The sequence below is a fragment of the Ailuropoda melanoleuca genome, chromosome 2 (assembly GCF_002007445.2).
Source record: "Ailuropoda melanoleuca isolate Jingjing chromosome 2, ASM200744v2, whole genome shotgun sequence".
NCBI classification, from domain to species: Eukaryota; Metazoa; Chordata; class Mammalia; order Carnivora; family Ursidae; genus Ailuropoda; species Ailuropoda melanoleuca.
The window spans coordinates 42854770-42873811 of NC_048219.1; the positions used below are offsets into that span (position 1 = coordinate 42854770).

At 34.8% G+C, this 19042-nt stretch overlaps 1 protein-coding gene across 9 annotated transcripts in view; it reads left to right on the top strand.

The window, feature by feature from the left end:
- Nucleotides 1-19042, top strand: part of LRRC7 (leucine rich repeat containing 7) — a 555497-nt gene that overhangs the window by 430974 nt on the left and 105481 nt on the right. For all 9 annotated transcript variants that reach the window (XM_034653683.1, XM_034653674.1, XM_034653676.1 and 6 more), the window contains 3 exons: nt 997-1069; nt 16324-16453; nt 17464-17579. In XM_034653683.1, coding sequence (XP_034509574.1) covers nt 997-1069; nt 16324-16453; nt 17464-17579 — 319 coding nt within the window. The remainder of the gene's footprint in view (nt 1-996; nt 1070-16323; nt 16454-17463; nt 17580-19042) is intronic.

Below are 19042 nucleotides of genomic sequence, written 5' to 3' on the forward strand. Positions count from 1 at the left end.
ACTCACACGCATTCCACAAAAGCTTAGGAGAGTCACATTGCTACATTAGTGTATTAAAAGCTCCTAGGAAAACTTCATTAAAGAAATATGTTTATTGTTGTTTAATTTCGCATTTCCCAAACACATTTGACCATGGAACCCACTATATCCATGAAAACAAGTTTTCTGCAAACAAAAAAGTAGCTTACAGTATATATGTATATTTCCAACGTAAAACAAAAATTAACCACAATTTGCCCTTGGACTTTGGCTATTTAAGCCATTCTGATACTACATCGTGGCTGGGTAAAAGAAGCTATTCTTCAGTTACTCTGTGGCTATACTCATAAAACCCTAGGAATAGAACAGGCAGTAAGGGTATGGAAGGCATAAATCTGACAGTGAAATATAAATAGTTGAAACTTCGATTCTTGGCCAGTTCTACTCGGTATATTAAAATTGCAAGTTTTTGTGCTTTCTGCTGATCCAAGTCAAGGATTTATGGTAACAAAAAGAGTATGAGGTCATATGTTGTCATTTTCCAAGCCCATAACTATAAGCACTGCATCGCAATACCTCAGTGCCCATTTGTTGATTATTAGGCTTACTTCAGATTTGTTTTTAATTTGTATCACAACAGGGATGTTAGTCATTAGTGCTTAGGAGTTAATTAAATATTAAATCACAGCTGGCTCAAAAATTTTCATCTGGTCCATTTGCAGTTTACTAATTAAGGGAAATGTGGTAGTGTTGCTGTCAACTTAGGTTTCTATGGAGCTCTGTGTTTTGTTTATTTGTCTGCATTGATGTACGTGAACTCCCACTGATGTAAGTGAAGTTTTTACAACTGGACAGTCGAGACTAGACTACATACAAATATATTTGTAGCTTTATATAAGCAGAGTGTAGCCAGTTGGCATGATAAGTAGTCATCACAAGTGATTCTTTTTCTTTCGTATTGTATTTCCTGTCAGAGATCTGTCTTTATGTATTAATAAACCTTCTTCTCTGTTTTAGGACTGTTGAAAAAATTAACTACTCTAAAAGTAGATGACAACCAACTTACAATGCTACCCAACACAATCGGAAAGTAAGTGCCAAAGTTTCATAGCAGCCAGTCCCTCCGAGCCAGAGACAAAAGGATATGTTGAATGTTTTTACTTCGGAACATTTTCTATCTTAATTTAGTTTTATATCTGAGCATTGCATTGACACACTATATAAATCCTGAGAAATAACTATGACTCTTTCATAAGCAAAGGGATTACCCAGATCATTAATTATGTTATTGCTTATTATTTCCCAGATACTATTAATTTGAGAGTAGCAGCTCGAAATTCACTTGAATGTACCTTATGAAATCAAATCAATTTGTATAAAGCTCTGTAGTTTGTATATGTTGCCATTACAATATAAGTGATTTATACATTATATTAGTAATTGTTATTTATAGTAGTAGTACTATATAATAGTACTGTAAAAGTTATTTGTAAAAATTAATAAAATTATTTGCCTTTGAAAGTATGAAAAAGATTCATCAAAGATAAATGGGCCTATTCAATTCAAAGTAGATTACTGGTTTACAGGGATAAAGGTTAAGAATCTTATAAAAGCTCGTATTTTTTTAGTTTTAAGTGCCACTATCTTCCTTTGAGTATTTTTTCAGGGAAAATAAAAGGGAAGTGTTAGAGAAATGAACTAAAAACAAAACAAAACAAAAACTGGTGAGAAAAACAAACCAACAGAAAGAAGCCAGTGGAGAGTGTATGGGAAATCTCTATACCTTCTTCTCAATTTTGCTGTGAACCTAAGGCAGCTCTTAAAAAAAAAAAAAGTCTTTAAGAAAAAGAATGACTGACAAACTGGTTATTTAAACTTGGGTTTTGGGCAGACATTTTGTCAAAAATGAACAAAGTGAGCTTGTCACTTCAAGGAAAACAACTGACAGTATCTGTCACTGACAGTAAAATTTGAGCTATCAAGCAAAAATTGGAATTTTGGAAAATTCCTATCTGCCACTGTAAGCTTGACAGCTTCCCAATACTTACAGGCTTTTCTGATAAGACTAGTGTGATATAAATTAATGTAATTTGTTGATATTATGTTATGCAATGTGTCAACATCTGGAGAATATGTATAACTCAGCGAAGCAGTATTTCCAAATGACCAATGCATGAGTTACAAAATCAGACATGAGTAAAAAACCCATTCAAAATGCAAAATAGACCAGTTGATTTTAATGTATTGGTGTGAAGAGTAAGAAAAGTTCTTTGATGTAATTTCAGATTCTACATTGCTGTTATCCCCTAAAAGACTGCCACTTGTTGAGTTTTGTTGTAGTATCAAAGAAAAATCACAATTATCCAAAAGGACTATTAAAATGTTCCTCCCTTTTCCAACTACATATCTGTGTAAGGCTGGATTTTGTTAACAGATTTCATAAGCAGATATGAGATTCTAGTACCATCTATTAAGCCAAAAATTAAAGAGATTTGCAAAAATAAAAACAATGTCACCTTTTTCACTAAATGTTTTTGTTTAGAAAAATATAGTTACTTTGAATAAAAATGTTATTTAGCATGTTATAGGTTTACTATTATTATTGACAGATAGTAATTATTTTTAAAACTCCTGTTTTAATCTATAATAGGGTAGATACCAGTAGATATAAAAAATATAAACACATGATCTTTAGAGTTGCCCATGATTTTTAAGAGTATAAAGGGGTCCTAGGACCAAAAACTTTGGTGATGTCTGTTCTATATCACATCATGTTTTGTATAGTAAAATTTTGAGAGCCATTGTCTAACTTACGTTCTCACTTCAAGGTAGCACCTGAATACAAATGATTTGAATTTGCAGGTATGGCAAAAAATAAACTAAATATCTAAAATTTTATAGTATACCTTAATAAGCAATCTGTATGAAGTAAAAATAACAATAATAATAATAATAGTGATAGCTTTGTTTTTCTTAGGGAATTCAGAGTTGATAGATCAGAGGTTTAGTGCAAGGCGTAGAGGTGAAATTTGATTATGATCTTATTTAATGGCCCCCCAGGTCACATGCAAAAAGTGTTTTGTAAACAGTAGAATAGTCTGCATTTTATTATGAAACATTCTACCTAGAACTCTGGACACCAAAATCCTAGAAATATTAAGACAAGCTATAGTGATATTCTGCACCTAGAATGTTTCAATATGTTAGAATTATCTTTGGTCATTTTTAGTAGTCCAACTCTAGAAGAATTAATTTTTGAACATTTTTGAACATTTTTCACAGTTAAAATGGATTCCATGGCTTTTGTGTGAAATGACTTGTAAAATTGATTATTTTTGTTGTCAAACCTTAATTTGTACCTAGGAGTTCCAGCCACTCTACTAATTGAATGTGCAATGAAAAATAATAATAACTTTGTTTTTCTCATGGTGCCAAATACTGTTTGGTGTTTTACACACATTCCTTTGTAGTTAAAGCTTCTGTTAAGAGTATTCTATATGTATCATTATCTCCCTCTCCCCTTCGACAGTTACAGAGGCTGAGGCTGAGATAAGTCAACAGATTTCAAAGCTAAGCAGTTAATTGACCTATGATGCCTCTTAATATATATAATAGTTGAGTCACACATTTTGTAATATTTGGTAATTTAATGTGCCCCCCTGTTCTAGAGGCAAAGGATCTTCCACAGGAAGAGAAACTGCATACTAGACCTTCTCTTTCTTAGCTTCATAGCCTTGGTCAAAAGCAATAAAAACTCAAAAATCTGAATGGAAATTTTAAAAAGTCATTCCCTGATAGGGTATGGCCAAACAGAAAGACCGTTGGACAGGGAATCAGAAAATCTAAGTAACTAAGCAAAGCCCCTTCTTCTCATTGGGCCTCAGATTCCTGAGGGATAGTGCAAGGAGCCCTGGCTTTGGAGTCAAACAACATGGGTGTGAACCGTGGCTGTGCCACTCGCTGTGTGAACTTGGACAAGTTATTTAACCTCTCTGTTGGCTTACTTTCCTCATTTAGAGTATCTATCTACACCTAAGATTCTCTAGTTCTTTGATCCAGGTCTTTAGCCTATATGATGTCAATTCCCTAGATAGTAAGTTCCAGTAGTTCACTTACTAGACTGTTATAACAAGAAAATAAGTGAACTTTATTCTGGGTACCTGAATGCTAAAAAACATTTTTCCCTCTGTTTCCTGTGGAAAGATACATAAGAAACTAGAAATGTACACAGCTTTAGGGAGGAGAATATGGGGGCTGGTGAATAGAATAAACAGGGAGACTTGCTTTTATCATATACTCTCTGTAGTTTTTGAATTTTTTATTATGTAATGTTATACCAGTCAAAAACATTAAAGACAAAACACAGGCACAGGTACACACACAGACACACACACACCGTTCAGTGGATAAAACCCAAATTTCTTTACACAATATTCAAATTTTTCGTAGCCTCATCTAAACCAGTGGTTCTCAGCATGTGGTTGTGTGGTCAGCAGCATCAGCTTCAACTGGGAACTTGTTAGCAATGCACATTCTCAGACAACCCCAGATGTACTGAATGAGAAAGTCTGGGCAGTGGGCCGGCGATCTCTGTGTAAACAAGCCCTTCAGGGGATTCTGATGCATGCTAAAGTTTTCCAACAACTCTCTAGTTTCAGCTTTCAGTTATCAGATATCTTCTCAAACCTGCATCTATTGTGCCTGTACCAGAATTACCTGAAATGCTGGTTTAAAGTGAAGCTGCTTCAGAGAGGAAGTTTACCATAGTGTGGTTGGTTGCTTTCGCCCTGGAGCCTGAACATTCTGGGTTCAAACCCTGGCTCCTTGATTTGCTGTTGGGTAACAGAGACTTAGATCGCTCCTCAGAAAATAGAAGTCATAATAATAATGCCTACTTCATAAGAATGTTGTGAGGATTAAATGTATTAATAGATGGAAAGTGCTATACAGTCAATAAATGTTGTCAAAAAATAGTTTGATAAAGTAAAAGTGTGTTGACTTAATTTGCACTTCTGGGATTTGTATTCAAGAATATGTTTACTGTTTTTACAACTTAATTGTTCTCTCCTCTCTCTTCTGCCCACCCAGACCACTGCAGCTTCCTCCTCTAAATTAAAAGTCCTAGTACACCTACAAACTAGACCAGCATTTTCTGTGTTGTATTTCTCAAAACAGTTTTTACTTAGGATTTTATAGGTATGACACAAAGATAAGTTTCATGGACAAATAAGTTTTGGGAACTCTGTAAACAAGTTAGAGAACATTCTAATTTGTGATATTTTACCATTTCTTTTATCAGTTTCTCATTTATCTTTTGTATCATCATTTAACTTTCCCATTATTTTGCCATGTCCTAACAGCTAGAATATAGGCTCCTTAAAGTCTGGGATGATGTCTTGAGTATGTCTTTCATTGTATGTACCCAAGCAGTATGGCCAAGGGGAATGTTTGCAAGATTTGGAACTAGACAGATTTCAATCCTGGGTTCTCCACTCATTAACTAATGGACCTTTGGACATGTCACTGCACATCTCAGAATTGCAGTTTTCTTATCTGAAAAATGGAAATAATAATTCATCTCAGAGGTTGTTGTGAGACTTAGTGGTGGATAGTCTTCAATAAATTATAATAGCCATTAATAGTAATAATTAAAAAGACATTTATTTATTTATTGTTGTTTATGTTCATTTGTGTGAGGATGAGTGATATAACATGAAGTAACATCCAGTGTTCAAAAAGAAAAATGTTTTATATTGATTTTCAAATATAATAATGTACTGTCTTAGTCTGCTCAGGCTGCCATAATTAAATAAAACCGATGAGGTGGCCTAAACAACGCAGATTTATGTATCACAGTTCTAGGGGCTGGGAAGTCCAAGATCAGGTGGTGGCAAGGTAGATTTCATTCTGAAGACTCCTCTTTTGGCTTACAAGCAGCTACCGTCTTTCAATGTGCTCGCACAACCTTTTTTTTGTGTATACAGAGAGAGAGGGAGAAAGAGACTAGCTCTCTAGTGTCTCTTCTCATAAGGGCACTGATCCCATTATGAGGGCCCAATCCTCAATGACTTCATCTAAGCCTAATTACCTCCCAAAGGCCCATATCCAAATACTATCACACTGGAGGTAAAGGGTTTAACATATGAATTGGGAGGTAGGACACAAACATTTAGTCCATGACATACATATTTTAAACTTATAAAATATACTCTCAAGAAAAGCACTGTTTGAAATTGTTTCTAAGCTTTTTAGCAGAGTTCTCAAGAATAAGCCTTTAGAATCGTAGTATTTGGTTGTAAAGTCTAAGGACCTAGAGAGAGATTTAAAACACAAAAGAAAAAGATTGTAATGTATTTCCCAAAGTGATAGAGTTTTCCATATAGAAAGAGTAAAGTTATTGAGAAAGGTACAGAGAAATGATCAAATGAAACTTCACTGATTCTATAAGATTTCAGTTAAGGTACAAAACCAGCAATGATTTACATTTAAAAGCCATTGTCCTCTATTATCTATTTTCTCCTAAACTCCCTGCCTGAATATTTTAGGACTGTGACCATTTATGGGTTGTGGCCAAATTACAAATACAGCGTAAATTAAATATTTCTATATTTTTGTTAATTAAAAAATCTTTCAGTATCCTATCTTGAAGCATATAGAGTCTTTTTTTAGTGTTTTTTTGCAATGAGAAAAGCTTTTTTCTACTCATAGGTTGTAGATATGTTCACTTAAAAAAATACTTCTGGATAGAATTTTACATTGGTTGGTACTTTTCTCCTATAATAATAAAAAAAAAATACAGGTATTCTTTTCAATCAACCTAATTAACTTTCTAAAGAATTCAAAGGAAGGGAAAGATCAGTGATTACTTTGGAAGAATGGGAAAATTGGGTCAAATGAAAAGTATATTGTCTTGACAATAATGTGACTGTTTAAAATCAGTCAACATAGATGTTTCATGAGTAAAACCTCTAAATGATTGACTATTCACAACAAATGTTGTTGCCACCATGATTTGACTGAATTCACCTTAAACTGTAGATTTAGTACAAAAACTGGGTGTTTCATTTGGTGAACACTACAGAAAAGAATGTTTCAGTTTTGTTAATTTCTTGCATTGTTTAGAAGTAGCACAGGCGACTTACCTAATATTAATGACAAAATTAAGAATAGGGTCTAAAACTTGATTCTTGGCCTACGTTAAATGAAATTGATTTTACAATCTCTGAAAATAAGGATAATGGCAAAAGTTACTTAGCATTCATTATGGGCCCATTCTAAGTGTTTTACCTGTATTTGGTCTTTGTACCACATGGTTAACTACTGTTATCACCCTCTTGTGCTCAGTGATGAAACTAAGGTACAGAGTAATTAAGTAACTTGACAAGGATACTGCTGTTAGTAATTGTTTGAGTCCATCCCAGCTGGCTGGCTGCAGTTTGGTCTCTTAACTCCTGGGATATCCTGATGCTTTCAAGCAGTAGCTATTTAAGCAACTTGCCTTTTCCAAACAAGTTTTATATCTTTCTCTTTAATTATAACAGACATACTTCATTTTATTGTACTTCACAGATACTGAGATTTTTTACAAGCTTACGGTTGGTGGTAATCTTGCATTGAGCAACATTATCAGTGCCATTTTTCCAACAGCATTTGCTCACTTCATGTCTCTATGTCTCATTTTGGTAATTTTCACAATAATTCAAACTTTTTCATCATTATTATATTTGTCATGGTGATCTGTGATCAGCGATCTTTGATGTTACTACTGTAACTGCTTAGGGGCACCATGAACTGCACGCATGCAAGACAGCAAACTTATCTGTAAATGTCATTTGTGTTCTAACTATTCTACCAACCAGATGTTCCCCCATCTTCCTCCCTCTCCTCAGCCTTCTCTATTTGCCAAGACACAACAATGTTGAAATTAGGCCAAATACTAACTCTGCAGCAGCCTCTAAGTATTCAAGTGAAAGAAAGTTGAATATCTCATACTTTAAATCAAAAGCTAGAAATGATTTAGCTTAAATCCAAGATGGGCCAAAAGCTAGGCCTCTTGTGCCGAACAGCCAAGTTGTGAATGCAAAGGAAAAGTTGTTCAAGGAAATTACAACGGCTCCTCCAGTGAACACATGAATGATAAGAACACAAAACAGTCTATAGCTCATATGGAGGAAGTTTTCATGGTCTGGTTAGAAAATCAAACCAGCCCCAACATTTCCCTGCCCCAACAATGCCTAATCCAGAGCCAGAATCTCTTCAGTTCTTTGAAGGCTGAGAGAGGTGGGGAAGGCACAGAAGAAAAATTGGAAGCTAATGGAGGTTGGTACATGAGGTTTAAGGAAAGAGGCTGTTGCCATAACATAAAAGTGCAAGGTGAAGCAGCAAGTGCTGACGTAGAAGCTACCCTAAGTTCTCCAGAAGATCTAGCTATAATAATTAATGAAAGCAGCTACACTAAACAACAGATTTTCAATATGGATGAAACAGCCTTCTATTGGATGACGATGCCACCTAGGACTTTTACAGCTAAAGAGGAAAAGTTAGTGTGTGGCTTAGAAGTTTCAAAGGACAGGCTGACTTTCTTGTTAGGGGCTAATGCAACTGGTGATTTTATTTATTTATTTTTTAAAGATTTATTTATTTGACAGAGAGAGCATGAGAAGGCACGCACAGGCACACACATGCACACAGAGTAAAGTGTAGGGCAAAGGGAGAGGGAGATTTTAAGCTGGTGATTTTAAGTTGAAGTCAATGCTCATTTACCATTCCAAAAACCTTAGGACCCTTAAGAGTTTTGCTACATCTCCTCTGCCTGTGCTCTATAAATGGGACAACAAAACCTGGATGAGAGCACATCTATTTACAAAATGATTTACTGGATATTTTAAGCCCACTGTTGAGACCTGCTGCTTAGAAAAAAAGATTCCTTTCAAAATATTACTGCTCATTCATTGACAATGCACCCTTTCACCCAAGAACTTTGATGGAGATATACAACGAGATCAATGTTGTTTTCATGCCTGCTAACGCAACATCCATTCTACAGCCCACGGATCCAGGAGTCATTCTCACTTTTAAGTCTTATTATTTAAGAAATACAGTTTGTAAGGCTATAGTTGCTGTAGATAGTTCTGCCTCTGATAGATCTGGGGAAAGTAAATTGAAAGCCTCCTAGAAAGGATTCATCATTCTGATGTCATTAAGAATATTTGTAATTCATGGGAAGAAGTCAAAATACTAAGATTAACAGAAGTTTAGAAGAAGTTGATTGCAACCCTCATGGATGACTTGGAGGGGTTCAAGGCTTCAGTGGAGAAGTAACTGCTGATGTGATGGAAATAGCAAGAGAATTAGCAGTGAAGCCTAAAGATATGACTGAATTGCTGCAACCTCATGATCCAACATACAGTGGATACGGAGTTGCTTTTTATGGATGAGCAGAGAGAGTGGTTTCTTGAGATGGAATCTACTCCTGGTGAAGATGTGTGAAGACTGTTGAAATGACAGCAAAGGATATTACATAAACTTAGTTGGTAAAGCAGCAGCAGGGCTTGAGAGGATTGACTCCAATTTTGAAAGAAGTTCTGTTGTATATAAAATGCTATCAAGCAGCATCATATGTTACAGAGAAATGGTTCATGAGAGGAAGAGTCAATCGATATGGCAAACTTCATTGTCATCTTATTTTAAGAAATTTTACAAAAACCTTCAGCAGCCACCACCCTGATCTGTCAGCTACCATCAACATCAAGGCAAGACCTCCACATAAAAGGATTATCACTCACTGAAAGCTCAGATGAGGGTTAGTATTTTATAGCAAAAAAAAAATAATAATAATAAGGTATGTACATTTTTTAGACATAATGCGATTGTACAATTAATAGTACACTGTAGTGTAGTGTAAACATAACTTTTACATGCACCAAAATATTATAGGAAAACCAGAATATTGATTTGGCTCACCTTATTGCGACATTTGTTTTATTTATGGTGGTCTGGAACCAAACGCACAATATCTCCAAGTTATGCTTATATATCCCTTTCTACTAAATCTTTGCAAATACTATTAGATTCTACACATCATCTTACATTTGTCTAGCTCCAGTGCCTTACTAATCAACTGCAGGTATTTTTACATTTTGTCTATTAGAAGGTTTTGTTTATACAACACATTTTAAACAGGATAACTTTTATATACTTCAGAAATATTATTCAAGGTATTTTTCAGGTACTCTCCACCTTGGGACAGGTGATTTTATTGAAGTGCCATATACATACCAGGGGCTTAGCATACATTTAATCCTCTTTGAAACTCTCAGTATTAGACATTATCAACCAATTTTACAGATGAGAAAACAGGGATTAATCGTAGACAAAAGTCACCCAGCTATTAAGTGGTCACACTAGAATTAGAAACCAAGTCTGTGAATATTTCCACTGAATTACATTATTTCTATTGAGTTAAAACTGAACAAAGAAAATGAAGCCCAAAGCCATTTATTTTTATGTTTGTTAGCATCTACATTAATAAAACATTTAATAGGATCTAATGGTTTCTAATAGTCATGAATGATGTTAAAGTGAAATTACAGATTATCCATGTAATACATTCACAATCTCTCTTACTAGGTAATTAGGGTTAATGATACAGTAATATCTTCCCAGCCAAAACTAATTCATGAAGACCAAACTAGAGAAAAAAGCAGAGAGTATTTTTAGAAAATTAAGTCAATACTATTATTTTTGTTTAATTTCAAGCATTACTACCTTCAGTAGCCTACTTTAGCAGTAGCACTGATGTGTGAACTAAGACAAAGCTTTACTGAGCACAACTCTTGCAATATTTCTATAGATTTTTAGCTTTCATGAGTGTGTCTGTTGTGTGTGTGTGTGTATGTGTGTGTGTGTGTGTGTGTGTTTAAATGCTGCTCTTGAAGTATTTGCAGGGACGTTATTTAAAACCTAACAACTGGGGGCACCTGGGTGGCGCAGTCGTTAAGCGTCTGCCTTCGACTCAGGGCGTGATCCCAGCGTTCCGGGACCGAGCCCCACATCAGGTTCCTCTGCTAGCAACCTGCTTCTTCCTCTCTCACTCCCCCTGATTGTGTTCCCTCTCTCGCTGGCTGTCTGTCTCTGTCAAATAAATAAATAAAATCTTAAAAAAATAAAAATAAAACCTAACAACTAACCCAGTGTGTGGTCCTAGGACCAGCAGCATTTACATCACCTATGAACTTGTTATGAATGCAGGATCTAGGCCCACCCTAACCACTGACTCCAAATTTGCATTTAAATAAGTTCTCTTGTTGATTCATAGGCACTCTGAAGTTTGGGAAGCACTGCTTTAAATTATTGTACACTTTCTTTGCACTTTGTTTTTCCTTTTAATGTGTATAATTATAGACTACAGAAAACAATTCTTAAAAAAAAGAGGAACTTTTGGTCTATCTCTTTTTGGCAAAAAGTATAATGAATTTTTATTAAGGTATAACTGATATAACATTATATTAGTTTCAGGTGCACAACATAAGGATTCATATTGTGAAATGATGACTACAGTAAGTCTAGTAGCATTCATCACCATACATAGTTACAAAAAAATTGTTTTGCTTGTGATAAGAACTTGTAAGATCTATTCTCTTAACAACTTTAAAATATGCAATACATACAGTATTGTTAACTATAGCCACCATGCTGGACATTATATCCACATGGCTTATTTATTTTGTAACTGGAAGTCTGTACCTTTTGACCACATTCACTCATTTTTGCCATCCGCAATCCCCACTTCTGGCAAGCGCCAATCTGTTCTCTGTATCTGTGAGTTCAGTTTTGTTTTGTTTTAGGTTCCACATATAAGTGAGATTATACAGTATTTGTCTTTCTCTGGTGACCAATTTCACTTATTTTGCTCTATCTTTTGAAAGCCAGTGGTAATCTGAGTAAATGTGATATAATTGTTTTCGTCGAGGATCCTGTATTAAAATACCTTAAGTGATTCCTAACAAGAGTGCCATCAACAAAGTCAGCTGGAATGTTATGAGTTTAAATATTTTGAATTTCAGAGGTCATTGAAGAGTGTGTACTTTGCATTTAATATCTTTCTCTGTAACCCAGAGATGTAAAATTCTTTCAGACTATGAATTATTAATTCAGTACAGCCCATTGTGCAGTCAAAACGTTGTCTTTTTCAATGCAGGAAGTTCTCACTTTGCACAGTAGTGGAGGACTGTGAAAACATTCAGGCTGAAACCATGCAACAGTCTTAATAATCAATGAGGGAGGGGCGCCTGAGTGGCTCAGTCCATTAAGTGTCTGCTACTGAGCCCCCTCCTCCCCCGCCAGCTCTGTGCTCAGCTGGGAGCCTGTTTCCCCCTCTCCCTCTCCCCCTCCTTCTGCCACTCCCCCTGCTTGTCCTCTCTGTCTGTCAAATAAATAAATACAATCTTTAAAAAAAAATAGTCAATGAGGGAAAACTCTGATAGTTCTGCCTGAAGGTCTTTAAAACCTTTTTTAAAACATTAAATACTATTATTGTTGGTTTTAAGTGTATAGGGAAATGGAAAAATAGTAAAACTAACATTCATATTGTTTGCTGTCTTTGTAAACAGCAGGAACATCAAGAATTAAAGTGGGCTTTTTGTAAAAAAAAGTTATCAAGATTAGTTTGAACAGTACTTGCCTTCTTTTCATCATGTAAATCATAATTCAGACTGAACGTCTTTCCTATGTGTTGATGAATTGTCTTTTTAAGCTTAAATAGGCTTCCAAACTTCTATCCTTTGTGCTTTCAGTGTCATGAAACATCCCTGAGAGTTGCTTTAATGTGAAGTTTATTACCAGTGTCACTTCCTCTAAGACATCTTCATCCTTTCATTACAACCACTTCCCTTGGTTATGTCAACAAGCTTGCCTCGAAGTTCCTCTGGCAGAGTATGCATGGTCCCTTGAAGAGTGGCAGGCAACATGCCCACAGTCAGCTATTTCTTCTGTAACTCCAGTTATGTTTTTCCAGGCCCTGCAAAGTTGTTTTCACAGTGTGGTAAAAGTTTCTGCTGTCATACTCGCTTATTGCTTACCGTGGCTTCCTGCCATGATGCTTGCATATTTTCATTTGTATGCTTTATGTCATATTTCTTCCAAAACTCAGCTAAAGAAATTGTATGATCTCCAGTTGTAGCATTGATAGCCTATTCAAAAGTCTGTGTAAGATAATAGGCTTTCAAAGTTGAAATAACTCCTTGGTCCGTTGGCAGGGTTAATGAAGTTGTTCTTGGTGATAAAAAGCCAGTTTTCACATTTTCATTTAAATCACCAAGAGAATTAGGGAGACCAAGAGCATTTTCCAACAGTAACAGTGCTATAAATATTAGATTATTGTACCTAGAGTATCTCTCTACTGATTGACAAGAAGGCAAAACAACTGTATGATGTACCGTTTGTGGTGTGAACCAAATGACCGACGTTTAGGGACAAATCACCGACAGCCTTAGAAAGAAGGAATGTGACGAGTCACTGACTCGTCTGCACATCTGTTATTTACATTGTGATTTGTGGGCCCAGGAGTTAAGAGCGAAGTCTATGTTTTATGCCGTTACTCACAGTTAATATACTGAAGCTTGAGCCTTGGTGATGGGGGAATAATGTTATTTAATGCAACCATGATGACTGAAATGAGTTCATATCAGAACTATGCAAAGTAAGGGCTGCTTTACTGTGACTCGAGACTAACGTCAACATATGTTTTTACTAAAAAAATGTTTTTATGAAAGAAAGGAAAAATGAGAAACCTTCATTATATTTTGAACTGTTAAGTCTTTGACTTCTACCTCTGAACATACATCTGAAATTTTTATTTTTAAAAGTCTCCAGTACTTTTATGACCACTTGCTGAGTACATAACCTTAAACCATAGACAGACGGTTTATTTAATTCTACCAAATTTATTAAGTACGTTATATATGTAAGACACTGGGCAAGACTTTTTTTAAGAAACAAACTGTTACTGGGTTTTGCACATACATTGATCCCTGCCCCCACCAGTGCTTCCTCAGTGACACCACACACACACACACACACACACACACACACACACACAGCCATACATACCGGGCACCCAGCGACAAAACTACCCCTGCATATGGGGGCCTCAAAGGATTTAGAAATGAATTTATCAGGGGTCACTAATACAAAGAGAAAATATTTCCTGAGCATGTATTTTATGGCAGGTCCTGTGCTAAATTCTTAACAGTATTTCGTAAAATACTGAGAGCAACTGCATGAGGCAGGGATTATTATCCTCTTTGCAAATGTGAAGAAACTAAGGCTCAGAGAAAAAGTTACAGCTTTGTCTATGAAAAAAGAATTGTTCGCTAAAGCAGCATTTGTTTATGAGACACTATTCAAAGCTGAATGCCATGTTTCACTGCATCTGGTTCTAACCAGTTGAAGCTGGTAAGGACCATGAACCCTGGGTTACCTTAGTCAGGGTCAGACTCGACCTACCAAATTATTCTTCCCTGACCCGTGGTTAACGGGACTTGCTTTACTTAACTGTACACAGACTTGTGAACTCATTCCACCCTCTCCATAGTGCACATGTTTAATCTTTAATAAGCATATTCCACTGTGACCACCCCCTTTTGGCACTGACTTTTCCCTGTCAGGGCACTACTCAGTGAATGTCTTCCCTGGTATGTTCTATCACCTGGAGGGTAAATAAAATCAGCTTTGGCTTTTGAGCTGTGATCGTTGTTTTATTGTTTGATACCCAAGATAACACATCTAGTAAGCGACAGAGCTGGGGCACAAATCCATTCTGACTGACTTAAAGCCCATATGCTTAATGTCTGTGTTTACTCATTAACTAAATGATGGGAGTAAATTGCATTCCAGCCAGCTAGTTCCAAGATGTAAAAAAAGGAAGCTGATTCTACAACTCTGACTCCCGCTAACTCTAATTCATTCTTCCCTTTGCAACAGTGAGATCCTCACACTTGGGGGTTCCTTCCTATTACAGTAATAATGATGATATGAATGGTAATAACAGTGTAATAATACTAACAACAGCATCAATGACAGCTTAACTACAGAGAACGCTCCCTCAGTGACAGGCCATCTTTCTTTCCCAGCTCTCTCAAACCAGATATTGAAATGTCTTGTTCCCTTGTGATGACATGAATGTGCATTTATACAATTTCTTTGTGTCGATCTGGGTTAAAACTGGCTATACATGGAGTAGTAGGGAATGGGACAAGCTAAAGAACTGCGTTCATGTGAAGGCAGCAGCCATTACTCTGTTTCCGTTGCTTGTCGTGGAAGAATACCAGCCTGGTATCGCCAGATTTCCCTCTTTCAAGAGGCACCAAAAGTGTGGGTCATTATGTAGAGTTTACCACTTTTTAAAATACTGAGTAGGGTCATCTGGGTGGTTCAGTCGGTTAAGCATCTGACCCTTGGTTTCGACCCAGGTCATGATCTCGGGGTCATGAGATTGAGCCCCACATCGGGCTCTGCACTCAGTGGCGAGTCTGCTTGAGATTCTCTCCATCTGCTCCTCTCCACCACTCTCTCTCTCTCTCTAAAATGGATAAACAAATCTTTAAAAAAAAAAATACAATACAATTAAATAAAATAATAAAATACCATGTAAACCAAACTAAACTTATCTGCAGGCTGAAATGAGCCCTGCCCATAGCCTCCGCTACAGATGCACCGGCTAAGAGGCAGGAAAATACAGTTGAGGCATACTGTGTGCATTTTGGGTCCCAGCTTTTCTATTTTGTGTGGCCTTGGGCAAGTAATTTAGCCTCTGTAGGTCTCAATTTCCTTATCTTTAAAATGGGTTTAAAAATGACTATCTTATAGAGTTGCTATAAGGTAAAGATTAGTTATTTTTATCTTTAAAATACTTAGTAAAATGCCTAAAATTTAACCAATGATTTGTTTTTAATGTTTGGCCCCTTTAATCCTCCCTTTTGTGGACCTGCCCTCTCTATACTTCTGCCATGCCAGTTATATGCATCCATTCCAAGGACATGCATTATGAACATCAGGCTATAAGTATAAAAACAAGCAAACAAAACCTTGTGTCATTTTCAATGGCTCAGTTAAATGGCAGGTGAATTTAGAAAGGGAAAAAAGAAGCCATATTTATTTTACAAAATTGAACCACTCATTAAATGGTATTGAACCACTTGGCTGAACTGATAAAATAATTTATGTGATACTATTGTCATTAGGTGAATAAGCTTTTTGTTCAGTGAACTTGGATATGTGGCTTTTTAAAAGCTCTTTCGCCATTTTACCTTTTAATATGTCTAACTAATGTATTTAACTTTTCAGTTTATCTTTATTGGAAGAATTTGACTGCAGCTGTAACGAACTGGAGTCTCTACCTTCTACTATTGGCTACCTTCATAGTCTTCGAACGCTAGCAGTCGATGAGAATTTCCTTCCAGAATTACCCCGAGAAGTGAGGAATAAACTTATTTCTGTTAATTAACTTTTAATGAATATGTTTTGGGATTAAGTCTTAACAGGTGCAATGGCAACATAGATTCATAAGTTGAGCTGTCAATGTATATAGGAATTATCTACATATGTGTGTGTTAATTATTCTTTTTTTAAATAAGTGATAAATCCTTATATTTGACTCAGAAAATCCATTTGACTTAAACATTACTTGGAAAGAGAAGTAATAAAATATTGTAAGTTAATCAATGCTAAGAAATACAATTTTAAATAGTTTAATTTAAATATTTTGCTTTTAAGAACAGTAATAAGTAACATCCTGGGATAATTACATTTCCATTTCTGAAGTGAAAGATTTTTAATGTAAATAACTTTTTTTAAAGTATCATATGGCATGATAATATTATTTTTATTTTGGACTTCACCAAAAGATTCCATTTTTATTTCTAAGTGGGATTTTTATTGATTAATGTCAAGAAAAAAGTGTGAAGTATTTTTTTGCTTTAATATTTTCTGCTAAACACTTCCATAATGAAGGAACAATAGTCAATATGTCATTATTTTAGAGCCAAAAGTTATGAATAAACATGACAAGTACCATTGTAACATGAAATGAAACTAACTTGGTCTTGGAAATGTTAACAATATTTTATCTTTTGTGTATGAGTAATCTATTAGAAACATAGATATATTAGTAGTCACTTGGATGGACTGTAAAAACAACGTTATTTATGAAAACAATGAAGCTAATGAGCATTCTAATAATAAAATTATAAAGAAACTTCCTAATATGCAAAAGAGTATGAGATATATGTTGTCTTAACATCTAAAGGAATATATATAATATATTCACATATTTTAAAGAGAGATTACAAAAAATAAAACAGTAGATATATTAAGAGTCTTAAAAGTGATAAGGAAATGTGTAAATTAAGTTATTTTAATATTAAAAATTAATATAAAAATAGTTTATGGTGTACTTCTTTACTTACTTTCTTTTGTTACCCATAGATTGGAAGCTGTAAGAATGTAACAGTTATGTCTCTACGTTCCAATAAACTGGAATTTCTTCCTGAAGAGATTGGACAGATGCAGAAACTAAGAGTCTTAAATTTGAGTGACAACAGGTATTTCTGCAACATTTCACAATCACATATTAGTTATTTACTGAAAGCGAATTATTGTTTCTTGTTAATGATTTTAGAAACATTTTCTGTTTCTTATGAAGTATATAGAATGCAGATCAATATTTTATTGAGAACATGGCAGAAACTAAATTATTTATAAACTGATATTTCTAAATTTTATTATTTTATTAAATTCAGATCATATATTATGTTGTATGTTTAAATTATATAAAATTTATACACCCAAATTTATATACCAAAACCCTCCTATATGCAGAAAGCATAATATTATGAAGACCTGGGAAAATTATAATAAAAAGATACAAAATACATTAATTAAAATCATGTATATAAGTATGTATGTATGTATGCATATATATGTTTTCGTGTATGCATTTATGTCTCCAGTAAATTAACTGGGCAATGGGTGTATTGTCAACACCACCAGAATATCAGTAAGAATATTGCCAATTAGCTAATACTCAAAAATTGTGAAGTTTGTACATTATTGTAAGGACAACCAAATGGTCCTTTAGTCATGTTCAGAGTAGGGCAAAAAAAAAAAAAAAAAGAAAAGAAGAAAAGATAGTTTCCCTTCTTGTGACAAAGGTGTTATAGTGGTGTATAGACAAAAAGAAAAAACGAGACTGAATTCATCTTTGTTTCCACAATTGTCCTCAGATAGGAAAGGATAAACATAAATATTGACTGAAGATAACTGCTAAGTAGACAAAGTGATTACAGAATAGAACGTATGAACTCTGTTTTCAATAAGTTTCAGTCAGATAAATGATAAAGTGAGAAACTGAGAGACTGCAACAAAACTGTCAAAGATGACTTTTATGGAATCATTAAGAATATTCAGGTCTGTAAGTTTCAAGATAAGTGTACAAGTTCTCATTCGTTTGTTATGTTGTTTAAGACAAATCATGATAATAAAGTGATTTTCAAAGACTGTTCACTTAGTAACTCAATAATATTCCCATGATATAGAAAATATGCTTATCAAATATTTAAAATGACCCATAATTAGAAGTACTATAAGTGAAGTTATTTTTGACTATTTTTATTGAAGTATGATTAACATATAGTGTTACATTGGTATCAGTTATACAATATATTGATTCAGTAATTCCATACATTACTCAGTGCTCATACTGTAAGTGTATTCTTAATCCCCTTTATGTATTTCACCCATCCCCTCACCTACCTCTCCTCTGGCAGCCACAAGTTTGTTCTCTGTATTTAAAGGTCTTTTTTGTTTGTTTATTTCTTTTTTTCCTTTGTTTTATTTCTTAAATTCCACATATGTGTAAAATCATATGGTATTTGTCTTTATTTGTTTAACTTATTTCACTTAACATTATACCCTCCAAGTCCATCCTCGTGGGACCTGGCAAATGTCAAGATCTCATTCTTTTTTGTGGCTGAGTAATATTCCACTATATATATATATATATATA